The sequence below is a fragment of the Suricata suricatta genome, chromosome 2, assembly GCF_006229205.1.
Source record: "Suricata suricatta isolate VVHF042 chromosome 2, meerkat_22Aug2017_6uvM2_HiC, whole genome shotgun sequence".
Lineage (NCBI taxonomy): Eukaryota > Metazoa > Chordata > Mammalia > Carnivora > Herpestidae > Suricata > Suricata suricatta.
In genome coordinates, this window is record NC_043701.1 from 69,525,595 (window position 1) to 69,541,844 (window position 16,250).

General features: G+C 36.5%; 1 protein-coding gene across 1 annotated transcript in view; it reads right to left on the reverse strand.

Annotated features, from left to right (window-relative positions):
* Positions 1-16,250, reverse strand: part of CACNA2D1 (calcium voltage-gated channel auxiliary subunit alpha2delta 1) — a 446,724-nt gene that overhangs the window by 153,820 nt on the left and 276,654 nt on the right. The window contains exon 7 of the mRNA XM_029928178.1: positions 3,142-3,271. Coding sequence (XP_029784038.1) covers positions 3,142-3,271 — 130 coding nt within the window. The remainder of the gene's footprint in view (positions 1-3,141; positions 3,272-16,250) is intronic.

A 16,250-nucleotide genomic window follows, 5' to 3' on the forward strand; every position in this document is an offset into this window, starting at 1 on the left:
CTCATTTAAAAACTAGGCAAAGTCACTTTGCCTTTATTTTTCTGGGGAATCCTCTGAAGAGAAAGCCTTCTCTTATCTTTAGCCTTCTAATAGTTTAACAAGAGTGTCTAAGCTGAGGAAAAAGCAAGTTGAAAAGCAATGTGGAAAATCTCATTTGGGCGATTTGTTTCTGCATTTATTCTATAAGACTATGGCCCCAAACGGTTACTTATAATTGGCTATGAGAGGTGCTATTGCTGGTGGCTTTCCTTCTCTATGTTAAATGTGTGCTTTATTAATGTTTGCCACCATGGCATATGATTTTAAGAGGGGGGGACCGTTTTAAAAATGTAGGAAGTACCAATATCCTTCCTTGAGAATTTAATGAACAATTTGAGGATTTCCTGATAATCCCTATTAGATTATTTGAACTGCAAGGAAGTTTTCTACAGATTGGAAAAAAGATGGACTGCTTTATAGAAATATAAGTAGGAGGAAGTATGAAGAGCCTTTTAATTTTAGGTCTATGAAGGGAGGGAAAGTGGGCTGAGAAACCCATGAGTACTCAGCGGGGTACACGGAGTCTATGCCATCCTGGATCTGAAATCGTGTCTCATCCCTCAGGCCATATAGAGGCATCACATCTGCCCTGCAAATCAGTAAGTTTGGTCAAGGTGTCCTCTTTCTCGGGTTAGCCGAGCCCAAGGTGCCCATGTACTGCTCAGAGCTGTGCAGCAGACCACTGGCTCTTGCTTCCATACCAAACGTGGGGGGTTGGGGGTAGAATCAGCAAAGCTTTCCAAAACACTCATCCTGCTTCCCCAAGTGGCCAGATCCACAAGCAAGCACAATAAAACCACAGTACCGTTAACCTTTTATTTTTCTTTCCTTGTAAACAGCCACAATCTATGAACTTGCTTAGAGAATCTATCTTGACTACTGAAACTGGACAAAAAGAGGACTTCCCTTTCAAGAACAGAAAGGATTAAATAGGCAGGGTTCTGTTCATGTCATATTTGTTTCAGTTATAGTAATTCTTGCTTTAATTTCTTTCACATGCAAGTTTTTCATTTAATATATATTTTAAGCAAGTTTTTCATTTAATATATATTTTAAACAAAGTGTTACATAGATTATTTTTGTAAACCCACTGACTTTGAATATCTTCTGATATTGATACTGATTTTCAGGAGTAAGGAAGACAATCACCAAATATAAGACAATAAAACAGAAACACAATCATGAAAGCTTTCTAACAAATTGAAAACAAAAAAGTTGGCCTCAAGTTGCTTCAACACAGTAACACAGGTCAAAAAAACAACAACAAACCAGTGCCATGATATCCACAGAGAATGGACAGAAAAGTATTTTGACTCAAAAATTCTACATCTAGACAGTGTGTCCTGCTAATATGAATTCAAATATATAATCTTACAGCAGTAAGATTATTTTGTTGACATACCCAACAAACAGATGATGAAAACTTTGAAAGAAGGTAAATGAAATTATTTTTAAAAGATGAAAAACTCAATCATATAGCTCAGTATTGTCTGAATACTTGTAATAGCTACAGGATATAATTGCAAATATAATGTGTTCTTTAAAAAATATGTAATTAGAAAAAAAATTAAGTACATAATGGTCAAAATTAAAAAAAAATATGTGAACCTAAATCCAAGGTAATTCCTAAGAGGACTTGGAATTAACAGTAGTGCTGGATTGTAAAGAAGTCCAATTATGTTTCATTCGCAGGCAACAAAAGAAACTACCTATACAAACAATTTTGTTTCTGTTCAATAGAGAAAAGTCATACATAGAATATCTTAAAATAATTGATAGGAAAATACATACTTTAAAAATTAAAAACAAATAGAATGACTAATTTGATCAAGATGAGATTTATATTATAAAAAGAACCTTATGTGCATTTAAATAATCACAGGAAATCCAAAATATAAATTATAATTTATATTATTAATCCCTGTACTTAGTTCCCTCTGCTTAAATAAAGTTGAATTGTAGTCAACAGTAACAACAAAAATTTACAGTGCACTTGCTACTAGGCAGGCACTATTATGAAAACGAGTGTTATAACTTAGTTTATCCTCAGATCAACTTTTAGGTTAGTCATCTTATGCTATTTTACAGGTGAGAAAATGTCCTGAAATTTAAATGATTTACAAAGAAAACATGCAAACATTAACTGTCAACTCAGGCCATCTGGCCAGAACCCAGGGAGTTCTGGATACCCAATTCTCTCTACAGCCTCTGTAATTATGGGCAAGAGAAGAAACATAGTTTTGAAAAACCTCCAATGGTCCTTTCTTCTTACTACTTATTTATGTGAGAAGGCAGAGTACAAACTGGTTAGAGAATGGTGAGCATGGAAGACCAGCGCTAGGACTGAACAAAGACCCTCCTTTCTGGGCCATGGGTGGTCCTCATAGATCTAGATGGTCCTTAGCAGAATTCGTAGTCAGCATTCCAAGGCTCTGCCCTTATTGACACCTGGTCCAAGCTTCCTGCCCTCTATCTTCCTAAGCAACTTACTGCCCTTCCATTCTCTCAGGGAAACCTTCTCCAGCAAGTCTTTCATTTTATGGCTTCTTATTTCATTAGTCTTTTCCCCAACATTTCTTTTTATCTTGAGTCCACGATGCTTTAAAAGGCAGATATTTTTTACCTATATCCTAGAGTAAGAGAGGTGTATGTGTGTACACACACACACACACACACACACACACTCACACGATGAAAACTGCCAGGTGTAAAATATATCACTCTCTCCCTTTATACTTTGGTCTTAAGTATATTTGCATTTGTGCACACTTGTGCTATGGTTTGACTTTTTAAAAAAATTATCTATTAGTTTTCAGTTTGGATAGCCCTGGGAAGGCAGAAGGACCTATTCAACCAGAGCAGAAGGACATGTCCAGTAGATACAATCTCTCCCACGAATATTCACATAGTGCAGCTTTCTGAATATAAATAAACTGCTAAAGGAAATCCCACTTCTTCTGTTACGGAGAGTTTACCACTGACTTTTCAACGACATTGCAACAACACAGGACCTCACATTTGTTCCTTTTCTCCCCCAATAGGAGATACAAAAGACAGACAAGAGCATGGTATTACAACAGGTGTTGAAATTCTTTTACTTACAGCCCTCGTAGATGTCAGTGGGGATATGGACTGCTGCGTGTTGGTAGGATACCTGCCGTCCAAAATTAGCATCGTCGATAAAAACAGGTTTTATCCTTTGGCTGCCTGGCTCACTCTCATTTTTTTCAGGCTACATCAGAAAAGATAGACAATGAAAAGAATATTAAACTTAAGATAACAAATACTCTCACATCCAGGTCTTCATTTGCCAACTGTATTTCCCCCCGCTAAAAAACAGATCGACAGGAGTATTTAAAAATATAGTACCATGATGACATCTAACTTCTAGACTTAATGTCATACCCATTTTGCAATACATACGAATACCAATAATTGTGTTATAACCTCTAAGTTTCAGGTGTACATGTCATATACATCACGACAAAAAAAAGAATCTAGCTACAAAAAATGTTGTAAAAATTAAGTAAACCATAGTACCATGATGATATCAGAGTCACAAATTACATTCAGGTATTAGCATTATCATTATCTTTATATTATTCACATTAAAATATAATTTTGCACATTTCCTCAGTGCTGAATTACTCAGGGTCATCCTGAGGGGACCAGAGCTTTTTCATATGGAGTATTTATTAAAAAGTACATTTATAGAACAGCATAAATTCCTTTAAATATAATTGAATTAAAATTATCCATTGATATATACTTCAATATCTATGCTGCTAAATTTATATCATGCAGTTGAGGGTAATTCTTGTTTACCATAAGTTGTTCAAACCATCTGCCAAAAGGTAGCAATTTTATAACATGTTCCCTTGATTTTTGCAGGTTTTCCAGTTTAATCAATTTTTTGTTTTAAAAATAAAGTATACTAGAGAAGATGTATTATAACTAAGCACAATTAAATCCTAACTACAACCATTTTGTCTCCTGAGGTAGGAGGTAAGGTCCAATCAATAATGATTCAAGAAAAGCCCACAGGAGTTTAAGTCTGAATATTCATTTTCTATCTACTTAAACTAGGTTTTTGTGACTGAATTACCTTATTGCCTTCCCCTGGCAGGAAACAGAGAATTTCACTCATTAATCCAAAAGGCATCTCTGTACTATTTTTGTTGTTGTTTTGCTAATCTTGTTAAATACTTTTTTAACAACATAAACAAATATATGAGACTATATGGAATATTGCATATTCCAAAGGTAATCTCCTCAAAACCAAACTGGAAAACAAATCACATCTGATTTTTTTTTGGCAGCACACTGCGGAGATGCAGAGAGTCAACAAGAGAAAAGACTTAATTGGACAGGCAAAAATTTCTAGGAAGGCTGTAGAAAGTACCAACATCAAGTCAGCAGGTTTACGGAGAACTGACTGTGTCCAACCTTCCACCCAGGCCTGAAAACTTACATGACCAAATAACACATTAGTATCTTGAGATACTTTAACAAACACACACGTTCTTTTTTCTAAATGTTGAAAGTATTTAGACATAAATATGAATATGGTCTTTAAAAAAATTGGATCCCAAAGGTCCAAGTCCAAACCAGCATTAGGTAATGAAAGCAATTTCACAAGTTCTATAAATCAAAATATTCTTTAATATTTATGTTTACGTGAAACATTGAAGTTGATTAGGGTCAACTTTACAACAAACAATTTTAAGTGAAGCATTTAAAATATATATAAAAGTACACTCTATATATTAAGATAAAGAATTATTTTGTAAAACTTGTGTTTTAGTTATGACTACATATGCATAAGTGCACACGTCAATATTGTGATGTAGATTATAAAAGCTGCCAATGACAAAAAAATTTGAGAACTCTAGCTTTTTATTTATGTGAAGGCCATGATTACCTGGTAACTACTCCATAAGCAAACGAAATATTAAAAATAACCAAAGACAAATGTTTAAGTCTAAAATTTGGCAAAATGCCTTCCTACAGGAATCACTAATCACCTTTGCACAGGTGTGTGCAAAATGGAGCAGAGAGAAGAAACAAAAAAAATAGAAAACCGAGAGCAAAATGAATTCTGAACCTAACATTCCAGCCTCGGTTGTAATGGCTAATGAAGAATGAAGAGGGTCCCTGGGATTGTGCCTTGGATTCAACCATGGATTTTTAACACATTTAAAAATTCACACTCCATTGTTGGCTCCTGAGCCCTACTGATTTGTGAAAAGGGGGCAGGTTAAAACAAATGATTTTCAATAAGAAGAACGTAAAGAGGACACCAGCCAGTGAATGATGTCACTATTTTTCTCAGATGAAAATATACTGAAAAATCTCAATATTTCTTTTAAAGCAATGGTTTCTCAAAATACGGTTCTTGGAGAAGCAGCAGCAGCAGCAGCTGCTGAAATTTTTAAAAATGTCTGTTCTCAGGCCTCACCCCAGACCGGCTCAGCTGGGGAGGGAGTGAGCAATCTGCAGCGTAAGAAACCCCCCAGGTGATTCTGTTAACTTGCTAGAACTGGGGATCCACTACTTAAAATATCAACAGTTGAAATTAGGCATTTTTATTTTGAACTTACTCATGAAAAAGTTAGGGTTGATTAGTAATAACCAAATTAATGAACACCTAGATTTTTTTTACCCTCCATATAGAACACAGTTTCATTACAGAGATGCAAATGGCAATATGGTGAGTAATATTTGTCAAAAGAGTTTTTCTTAATGTTTTTACTTATTTTTGAGGGAGAGAGAGAGAGAGACAGCATGAACACGAGAGGGTCAGAGAGAGAGGGAGACACTGGATCTGAAGACAGGCTCCAGGCTCTGGGCTGTCAGCACGGAGCCCAACGCGAGGCTCGAACCCATGAACCGTGAGACCATGACCTGAGCCAAAGCTGGACGCTTAACCGACTAAGCCACCCAGGCACCCGTCAAAAGACATTTAAAATGACACTAATCCCTCAAGATACTCTAGGGGTCAGTGCCATGCTGACTTAAGTTGGGGAAATGTTGTTCCATTAAGAGAGTAACAAACCCAATAGCAGCTCAAAGGCTCTACAGAGAGGCCTGACTCCAGGGTTTAAGCCAGCATTCCCAAGTTTATGCGACCCAGAGATTTTTTTCCCCGTATAATACCACTTGTAAAGAACATACTTACAAAATTCCATCGAAAAGCCTATTGGAAAGCACAGTTGTCTGGAGATTCGGTTCTACTCCACTGCAGTAATAACCTCTCGTACCAAAGCCACTCCCCATTCCTTGGCCTTCAGTTTTCTGACGTATATATAAGGGACACGTTTATCTTACTAGGCACATCAGAATCACCTTGGCGAACCTCAGGCCCCACCAATAAAGACACTGATTACACGGAGGATGAAGGCCTTTGAAAGCATTTCTCAGCTGATTCTAATATTCTCTATCCTGAACTCAGATCTCTCAAGCTAAAGAAACTATAGTCCTTTATGGACCTGAAAAATTATAGTCCCAATTCTATAGTTTTAGAAAATAACACATTTTTCATAAGCCTATCTTTCCCAGAAGTTCCATTTACATCTATTTCTAGAAAGTTTTACTGAAATATATGAAGAATAGAAGGATCAGATGATAGATAATAGACAGATGGATAATGAGCTACATGTGTGAATTAGGGATGGGACTGTATGTGTGCAAGTATTTCATTCAGTCACTTGAGACATATCGTTGGCAGACTGGAGGAGAGGATTTATTGATATTAATGTTCATAGAAATGTCATTTAATATCTAAACTAGAATTAAGTTCAGTGTTCAACAATAGCAAAATGTCACAATAACTGTCACAGATACAATTTTATATTGTTAAGTAATATAAAAGAGTAATTACATTGGGAATACACATATAAACTGTGTTTGTTTAGAGATGATTTTAAGCTTATAAAGTAAATGTTAAGACAAGAGAAGGAGGGAAGGTCTATTACTGTGCGAGAAAGAGAGGCAGATGGAGAAATGAATGGATGAGTACATGGTAAATGTTAAAAGCACTACGTTGGTTTTGTAGTTATGCAACATGCATGTAGTTATGCATGTTTGTACTCTCTTGTTTTTTCTAATAATACAATGAACATGCATTGCTTGTGTAACAAAACAGAACGTTAATTTTTGTTTTAAGTCCTTTTTAGAGTGCTACAAGCATTATATGATTATCTCATAAAGTCAAAGTTGCTTATATGTCCTTTGAATTCTCTCACACTTAAGAATATAAAATTTAAATACATTTTATGGAAATGTGTACACTTTAAAATCACCATATATAGAGCTTTGAGGGACAACTTTAAAATAATATGTAGTTCTCAAAAGATAAAAATATGATAAAATAATGTAATTCTCAACTTGTATAATCATGTATCAGGCTGAGTTTTAATGCACAGTTGCTAAGTATATCAAGAAGTAAATCAAAATAATTTCATGAAAATATTAATTTCTAAATGCAACTCATTTACCTCCCTAAACTTATGAAACTGTTGTAACTTTATGATGATCCTGTCATAAGCTATGTCTTTGCCCATCTTGATATATAATGGCAGTGTACAGTATAACGAAAAATACAGCAAATTTTAGGCACAAAGTGACCGAGAAAAGGAATTTGGAGCTACTTCACATATACTGTTTAATGTGTTAACTAAAATTTTCAAACAAAATCTCCCCCTGGAATTAAGGTCTCCTTGTTTACCAGAACACTCAGGAGGAGAAATAAGCGTTTCTCTTTTCAGTATTCCCCCCAAATTCTCCAGGCCACACCAGATAACTGTGTATGGAGATAGCAACCAGGTTTATTCTAAAGGCGTTCAAATGCATTTATTAGAACATGTAAGTGAAACATGAGAAGTATGACTGCATACTCATCACCGCAAACAATTTCAGTTATTGAATAATAGATTGGATCACTCAGAGACCAAAGTACAGGCAGATGTAGGATGGGTAGGCCATTCAATTTTGTAAGCAGTACATAGCAGCAAAATTAATTTGGAAAGTCAAAACGGTAAGTCTATGAGGCTCTTGCATATTTAATATATCTTAAATGAAACTCAGAATTGGCATTTATACTAAAATATGTTTTTGATATTTTGTTAATAACTGAAAACTTAAAAAATTCTGATAGCAAAATGCTCAGAGTTAAAAGTCTATATGGTTTATCTAAACTGCAGTTGAAACTACATTAATCACTGGGTCACAATTCAACTGAACATTCTCAACTAAAAACTGCATTCACAATCACACTATGCCCAGGTTTAGTTCCCCCTGTTCTGCTATTTTTGTGTTTAACAACACTGTGACAAAGTTAGTTCACTGTGGATAAGAATGGGTTCTGAGATTCTCTACGGAAGTACCACAGCTGGTATCTCTATCTCACTAATTAAAAGAGTTAAATGAATGGTGTCTTGTGTAATGATCCAAATTCTTTAATAACTAGAGACTATAGCCTGGTATCCAGTTCTCCATTATGTATTTTAAAATTTCCACCTCTAAACACATACTTTTCTTCTTCACAGCTATTTCACAGGTATTATTTACCACAGGGATCTGCAAATTTGACAATGTAGCCATTACTGATTTTAGGGGTTTTTTTTTAGTTTCAATGGTAATCCCAATATCTGATAAAATCTTGGATACATAATATGCCTCTAGGCATGGCATTATCACTCAATATAAATAATGACCATGCATATAGTATATTTAAAATAGACTTTTTTAGTCAACCTCTGAGAAGTCTGTGGAATCACTAATTCACCCCTGGAATGAATGTAAGCCTTCTGGAGTGCTCCATTGGTTAAGGCTGGTTACCAGTTCTGACCCAACAGAGGAAAGCGTCCTTTTAGTAAATCATTTGCATCACTTAGAACTGGAGATTCCACAAAGCCTCTGCTGCCAGCTCCTCAGGCCCAATACTGAATAATGAATAGAAAGAAAAAGGTGCAGAGCCTTATCCAGCCTTAATTGTTGTGGTCAGGTGGTAAGGTCAGGCTGAATATTCAATAATGAATCCAGTCGCAGTGGCTATAAGAACGCTGTTGCGTCTCCTAAGTTAATTGGTATACATTGCTATTTTTTTCCTTGAGGATGATCTGACTCAGGGAAGAATTGAGGGGATGCCCAGTATTAGAAAGGAAATGGGAGTTAAAGGACATAGACTGAATGACACAGTAGAGCCTTCAATTTAATATTAGAACTTTGTTCTACTGAATCATAGCAACAAACAGAATAAAAATTTTAAATTATCAATTCAATAAATGGCCACATTGTCCTTGCAGAAACATATTAGTTTAGCTAATCATAATATGTTTGATGAAGAAATAGATTTTTTCAGGATTTCACCTAAAAATAATTTCACCAGGTAATTAAAAAGTTATAATTCCTTCACTTTACTATGCAGAAAAACTATAGCATTAATGCTTCGGGGCAATTCATTTAATACCTGATTAAAAGAATACTGTGAAGCTAACACGCAAAGCAAATTTATAACATTAGTTTTCAAGATAATATTGAAGAAACAATTCTAGTTCTGTTTTTTAAAGTTTATTTATTTTGAGAGAGAGAGAAAACCCAAGCTGGGGAGGGACAGAGAGAGGAAGCCGAGAGAATCCTATTCAAGCTTCGCACCTGCCACCTGCCACCTGCCACCTGCCGTGCAGAGCCCAATGTGGGACTCCATACACATTTTCTAAACAGGGCAGTGAGTCAAAAGCAAGTACAAATGTGAAACAAAACATATAAAACTGAACTGAATTAACTCAAAAAGGGAGACTGATCACTGCAATAGCTTGCTTATTAAACTGCATTTTAGAAGTTTATTTTATTTTGGGAGGGAGAGGGAGGAGAAAAAGAGAGAATAGAGAGGGAGAGGGAGGAGAAAAAGAGAGAATGGAGAGGGAGAGGGAGGAGAAAAAGAGAGAATGGAGATGAAGAGGGAGTGGGGGAGGGGGAGGGGGAGGGAGGAGAAAAAGAGAAGGCTCCCTTGTGCTGACAGCATGGAGCCTATGCAGGGCCAGACCTCATGACCCATGAAATCATGACCTGAGCCTAAGTCTGATGCTTAACCTGATAAGCCACATAGGAGCCCCCAAATTACATTTTAAAAATATATTTTTAAGTCTTTATTTATTTTGAGTGAGACAGAGGGAGAGTAAAGGAAGGGCAAAGAGGGAGAGAAAGAGAATCCCAAGCAGGTGTCACCAGCACAGAGCCCAGAACCGACATAGGGCTCAAACTCTCAAACTGTGAGATCATGACCTGGGTGGGAAGTAGGAGTAGGACGCTCAACAGACTGATCCACTCGCCCCCCCATTATATTTTAAATACAAAAATAAATGCACTGAGGTTGCTTGCTGGTGAAGGTCTGCATAACATTCAAAAAAGTTCAAATATAAATCGGAGAACATCTTCAAGATATGCCTGACGTGTTTTTGGTTTTGTGGGCAAACCACCTATCCCAGGCCCTGGCACACAGGAAAAGTGAGAGCCCTTAGAACTCTAGCACAAGTAAGTGTGATCACAAGGGTTGGAGGCTGCTTTAAATGCTATGTGTTGGGGCAAATCCCATGTGTGACACAAGGTGAGTGTCTTAAGCTCATTACTGCACTTTTCTTAACTGAAAATCATTAAAATACTAGTATGTGCCACAATGGACTAATGTGAACCTTAAACTATACCCTGTATATGAAGGATTTAGTGCCTAGTGCAGTATAAGTATATAGGGGCACCTGGGTGGCTCAGATGGGTAGGTCCAACTTCTGCTCAGGCCATGATTTCGTGGTCCGTGAGTTCAAGCCCCATGGTGGGCTCTGTGCTGACAGCTCAGAGCCTGGAGCCTGCTTTGGATTCCGTGTCTCCCTCTTTCTCTGCCCTTTCTCTACTTGCACACTCACTCTCTCTCTCTCTTAGAGCCTGGAGCCTGTATCAGAGTCTGTGTCTCCTCTCTCTCTCTCTGCCCTTGCTTTGCGTGCACTCTCTCTTTCTCTCAAAAATTAATAAACATTAAAAAATATGAAATTTCAAATCACCAGCATTAGAAAGGCATGTAATACTACTGTATATGTATGTATATACTTATACACATCTTTATCTTAAAATGTATATTTTTATATAAAAATAACTAATTTGGGGAAAGGCTGATAGGATATTTTTCGCTGTTAAGGTATTATGAAATGGTATCCTACGTGTGAAAATCACTATGTTTTGTGCAGGGGAAGTATACAATACCCACATCCTGCCAGTGAATTTTCCAAACTCAGTGAATGGTCACTGAGTTCTAAACAAACGCACTGTACACGGCTTCTGAAAAGAAAGAACTGAATGTGGAATCAGAAAGAGAATTATACATGTCCCTACTCCATGGCAACTGAGAGCCAACGTGTAAACCATCCTTGTAAAAGGAGCACATGCCCAAACGCACAAAGCATTAGAAAACTGTCAAAAGAGATGCAGAAATTTTTGAAAGCTTCAAACACAAAAAGGCAGAATTCCTACAAGAAGTGGAACCCAATCTAACCTACTTTTTTCCTAGGTTCATATTTTGTTTTGTTTTTTTTCCCAATGAATCATACTGTGGCTATATTTCACACAGAGGAGCATGCATACTTTTAAGGTTTCCACGGTAAATATCACTGGCGATAGCGGATCAGATCAGCACAGATTTAGGATGTGAAGTCTGTCTTTTCAATCACAGAGACTTTATTTTACCTACTGCAAAATTCAATAACTGTTGATGAAGCCTGTTGGATAAAATATAAGCTGAATAATTAAACATAGACAAAATAATGAATAGCTAGAATAAATTAAAATTTTAAATCAAACCTCTCAAAAACTGTTAGCCTTAGGTCTTGACTTGTAACAGCTGCATCGCAGGTTGCTCCCATCCCTCCCAGGTGTCCAGGGGGCAGGCAGGGTGGCACAACACTGTGACGCATGGCTCTTGCTATAGACCATGCCAACGGCGTGACATTCAACTCCATGCACAAATCCCATGTGTGACACAAGGTGAGTGTCTTAAGCTCATTACTGCACTTTTCTTAACTGAAAATCATTAAAATACTAGTATGTGCCACAATGGACTAATGTGAACCTTAAACTATACCCTGTATATGAAGGATTTAGTGCCTAGTGCAGTATAAGTATATAGGGGCACCTGGGTGGCTCAGATGGTTAGGTCCAACTTCTGCTCAGGCCATGATTTCATGGTCAGTGAGTTCAAGCCCCATGTTGGGCTCTGTGCTGACAGCTCAGAGCCTGGAGCCTACTTTGGATTCCGTGTCTCCCTCTTTCTCTGCCCCTTCTCTACTTGCACACTCACTCTCTCTCTCTCTCAAATAAAATAAACATTAAAAAGTTAAAAAAATAAGTATACATATTTAAGTATTGTTATAATCCAAATATGTAGCATCCAAAATATTTAAACCATCTACTTTACATTCACACACAAAGATGGCAATTCAGACCGAACCCATCGCTCTGCAGAAGCAACACTATGCCATCACCTATTTAAGGATTCAATGTCATTCCTAACAGAGCTCCAAATAAAGGCTGCGTATTACAAGATAGTGTAAAAAGATTACAAAAGAAACCTAGATTTTGATTCTTTCTTTAATAATCAGAATAGATTTCCTTGCTGTTTAAGGCATACCTCTACTAGCTCATTCTAGAATCACATTTATTTCTCTAAAATAAAATAAAATCATGAAAGATTGGGCTTTTAAAAAGACATTTAGATAGGACACGATGTTGGAATTCATTTTAAGGTAGACAGGATTCTAAGAAAATAAATAGCAACATAAATATGCGAAGGAGCTCAGGAGACTAGACAAATGTCGCAGACAGGTCAAATTTTTAACGTGATCAATACAATAAAATGTAGCAAATAAATCAACTCAATTTATCGACATGGGAATTCTGGGTTGAACTTACTTCATTTGGATTTTAGTCAGAAACATAGATCTTGGAATTAGGTTCATAAGGGTTTGTAATGACCTGCCTTTTTTTTGCTTGCTCTGGGAATTAAGAAAATAGCACACAGCTTGCTGGTACAACTCAAGCCTTCTGGGGAATCTGCTGCACTAACCTTCAGAGAATTTAAGGATTTGTTGGGACAGATGTCTCTAAAACCTAAACAAAGACCCTCAATAAATTTCAAAATTAAGAGCATGAATGTGAAATTTCGTAAAAAATTGTTGCATGTGTAGCTTTTTAAAAAATGTTTTTGACATTTAATTTTCCTTTCAAATCTGGTTATACAAAACCTACAAGATGAAGACAAATTTTTGCATTGTGTTCACATTTTTTAAATGTTTTTTGAGGGGCGCCTGGGTGGCCCAGTCAGTTCAGCTTCGACCCCTGATTTCAGCTCAGTAGTGACGTCAGCTCAGTAGTGACGTCAGTAGTGACCCTGCCTGAGTCTCTGTGCTGAGCATGGCAGGTGCGTAAGGTTTTTTCTCCCCCTCCCCCACCCTCACACAGAAGCATGTTCTCTCTGCCTCTCGCTCTCTCTCTTTCAAAAAATAAATGTTTTTGAAGATTCTACTCTGATTTTTCTTTTGTTGTGCATTGTCTTATGTGTTTTACACAAATGCAAGGATTATATTCCTGACAATAAAATGAAAAGTAGCTCCATCTACTACCCCTTGGTTAGTGTTAACAAATACATGCATACAAACAGGCTCCACTTGGAGCTAAACTCATTTCAAATAAATCTTGAATTTATTATAATCATATTAATAATTATTATTTTTCAAAATTCTATTCATTAGCACTCCTAGATTGCCTACTCTAAGATGGGAAAATTCTACATGCTTTGTGTGTATTAACTAATTTTCACAGTAACTGTGAAGTAGGTATTCTATTACGTTTACAGACCAAGAAAGTGAAACACAGAGAGAGTATATGACTGCCAATACCACCCAGCTACCCCACGGCAGAGCTGGGATTCAAATCCAAGCAGTGGCACTCCAGGATACAGTCTCTTACCTATCACACTATGCCACTTCCTCCGTGCAACAATGTATATAGTGATTATACATGTATGCCTTGTCTTCATTAAAAGGGGGAAAAGAAGTTGCAAACAGAAGTATCTAGGAGTGAAATGTCATATCTCTAATTTATCTTAAAATATTTAAGCAAATAATAGATGAAATAATTATGAAGCTATTATTATAGTATTTTGTCTTCTATCTACTTAAAATATTTTTCCTGGTAATTTTTTTTTTTAATCTTACATTGAAACATGCCCATTTTAATGCTATCACCTCTTTGGAAATGAAATTCAAAAACTATTATTTATTCTAATTATAAGCAGAATCAGACAAAACTTTAGTTTGATAGAGTAAATATAGTAAGCCCGATTTCATGTTTCTTGGAGATTCACAGTCATTTAGCATATTGGACCTGCCCAGGCTTGGAACCAAAAATCCCGATGCTTATGGCACTTGTAGTAATCACAAACAAATATTCTAAATCTGCTACTTATTCCCATTGTGAATCAGTTTTCGACATGGGGAAACTACACTGTCTGTGTTGACATTACTCTTAGTCTTCAGAACTGTTTCGGGGGCCAAGAGAGGAAGAGGCGGATGCCAGAAGATGAGAAACCAATGTCCATAATCAAGGCCAGCTTTGCCATTCCTCCCTTAACTTGTTTCCACCCAACCTTTAAATGAAACTAACATTTTCACTTCTGTCATGCTTGCGAGAGATCACCTAGCTACTTTGCAAATAGAGCACCACATTAGGAAGTAAACATGTCCTTACAAATGCTATGCAAATAATATGAGTATTGAAACACATAAACACCTACCCAAGTTAACATGTATTATCTCAACAATTACTCCAAACTAGGACTATTTGCTAGAGAGATCTTGAATAAGATCCTTACTTCAAGTTACTAAAAGTGTAATAGAAAATACTGTCCCTGTATACAAATGCTATAGGGTAAGGTACTATACCATAAAACCAGGTATGTGTAACAACTTGTTTACAGCACCCATAGGAAAGAAATATCATTTGCTTCCTAGAAAAACCAAGGAAGTCTTCAAGAGAAAGTAGTACTTGAATTTGGCTTTTAAAGAATACTTAATATCTGATTAGAAAAGTTGTAGGATATCGTGATCCGGTAATTAGAAGATGGCTATGTTAACATTACCAGCACACTGGATACAGGAATGATAGTCTTAAATTTCTAGGAAGGCTATGTGCCTACATTCTTCCATGGAACTGTGGTTCACCAAATATTCTAGCCCAGTTACTCCAGCACTTTTAAGTTTCAATTGGGAAATTTGTTTAAAAGGCTATAGTCATAATTTTTTATCATTCTACACAATCTGAAGGGACATGAATTTTCCCCATTATTCCAGAAACTGATTCAGCTGTATCTGGCTGTCACTAAGTATTTATTTTTAAATCCACAAGGTGAATATAAATACGACTGATCAAAGTAAAGGAGTATAGAAAGTATAAAATGTCCCTGAGGACTTGTTTTATATCACAGTACTTGAAAAGCTTATAACACAGTAGCTCCCCACAAAGTGACCAATTGTGATGTGGCCACTTGAAAGGTTGTATTCCAAAGGAAATAACTGGTCACCTTTGAATGTTGGTTTTCCCTTTAACTGAGGCCGTGTATCATCCTATAATAAACAAAATCAGTAGACTACACTTGAATATATCATTCTCTATACCCAAATCTTAAGTGGTAATAGACCAGAATAATAAACATGGATAAAGAAGAGGAAACAGGAGATTCCAAATTTAATCCTGAATCCCACATATACTAAATCGATGTTTTTCTTTGCATGATTATGTATCTTAGGAAATCTCTTCCTTCAGTTCCAGCTACTCATATTCTATACTCTCTACCCCTGCCTGCACCTTCCCTTATACATTGGCATGCTAAGATTCTACCCTGTACACTTTTAGTTTTTATGCAGTGTACATACGTAAAGCAGGCTGGGAGTTCAACAATGGGGGCGGGGAGAATGGGGTTGTGGCAAATTGGAGAACGTATCACATCCAAAAATATTCATTGTGCCAGCATACTGAAATGTACCTGTCATTGAATCTGGCTTTGGGACACCTGTATCTTCACACTTGGCTGGGGAAATTTCAGCCACTTGTTTTCAAAGTCTATCCATAAACTAAGCATCAAAGTATTTGTGGCAAAACTAAATACTTAC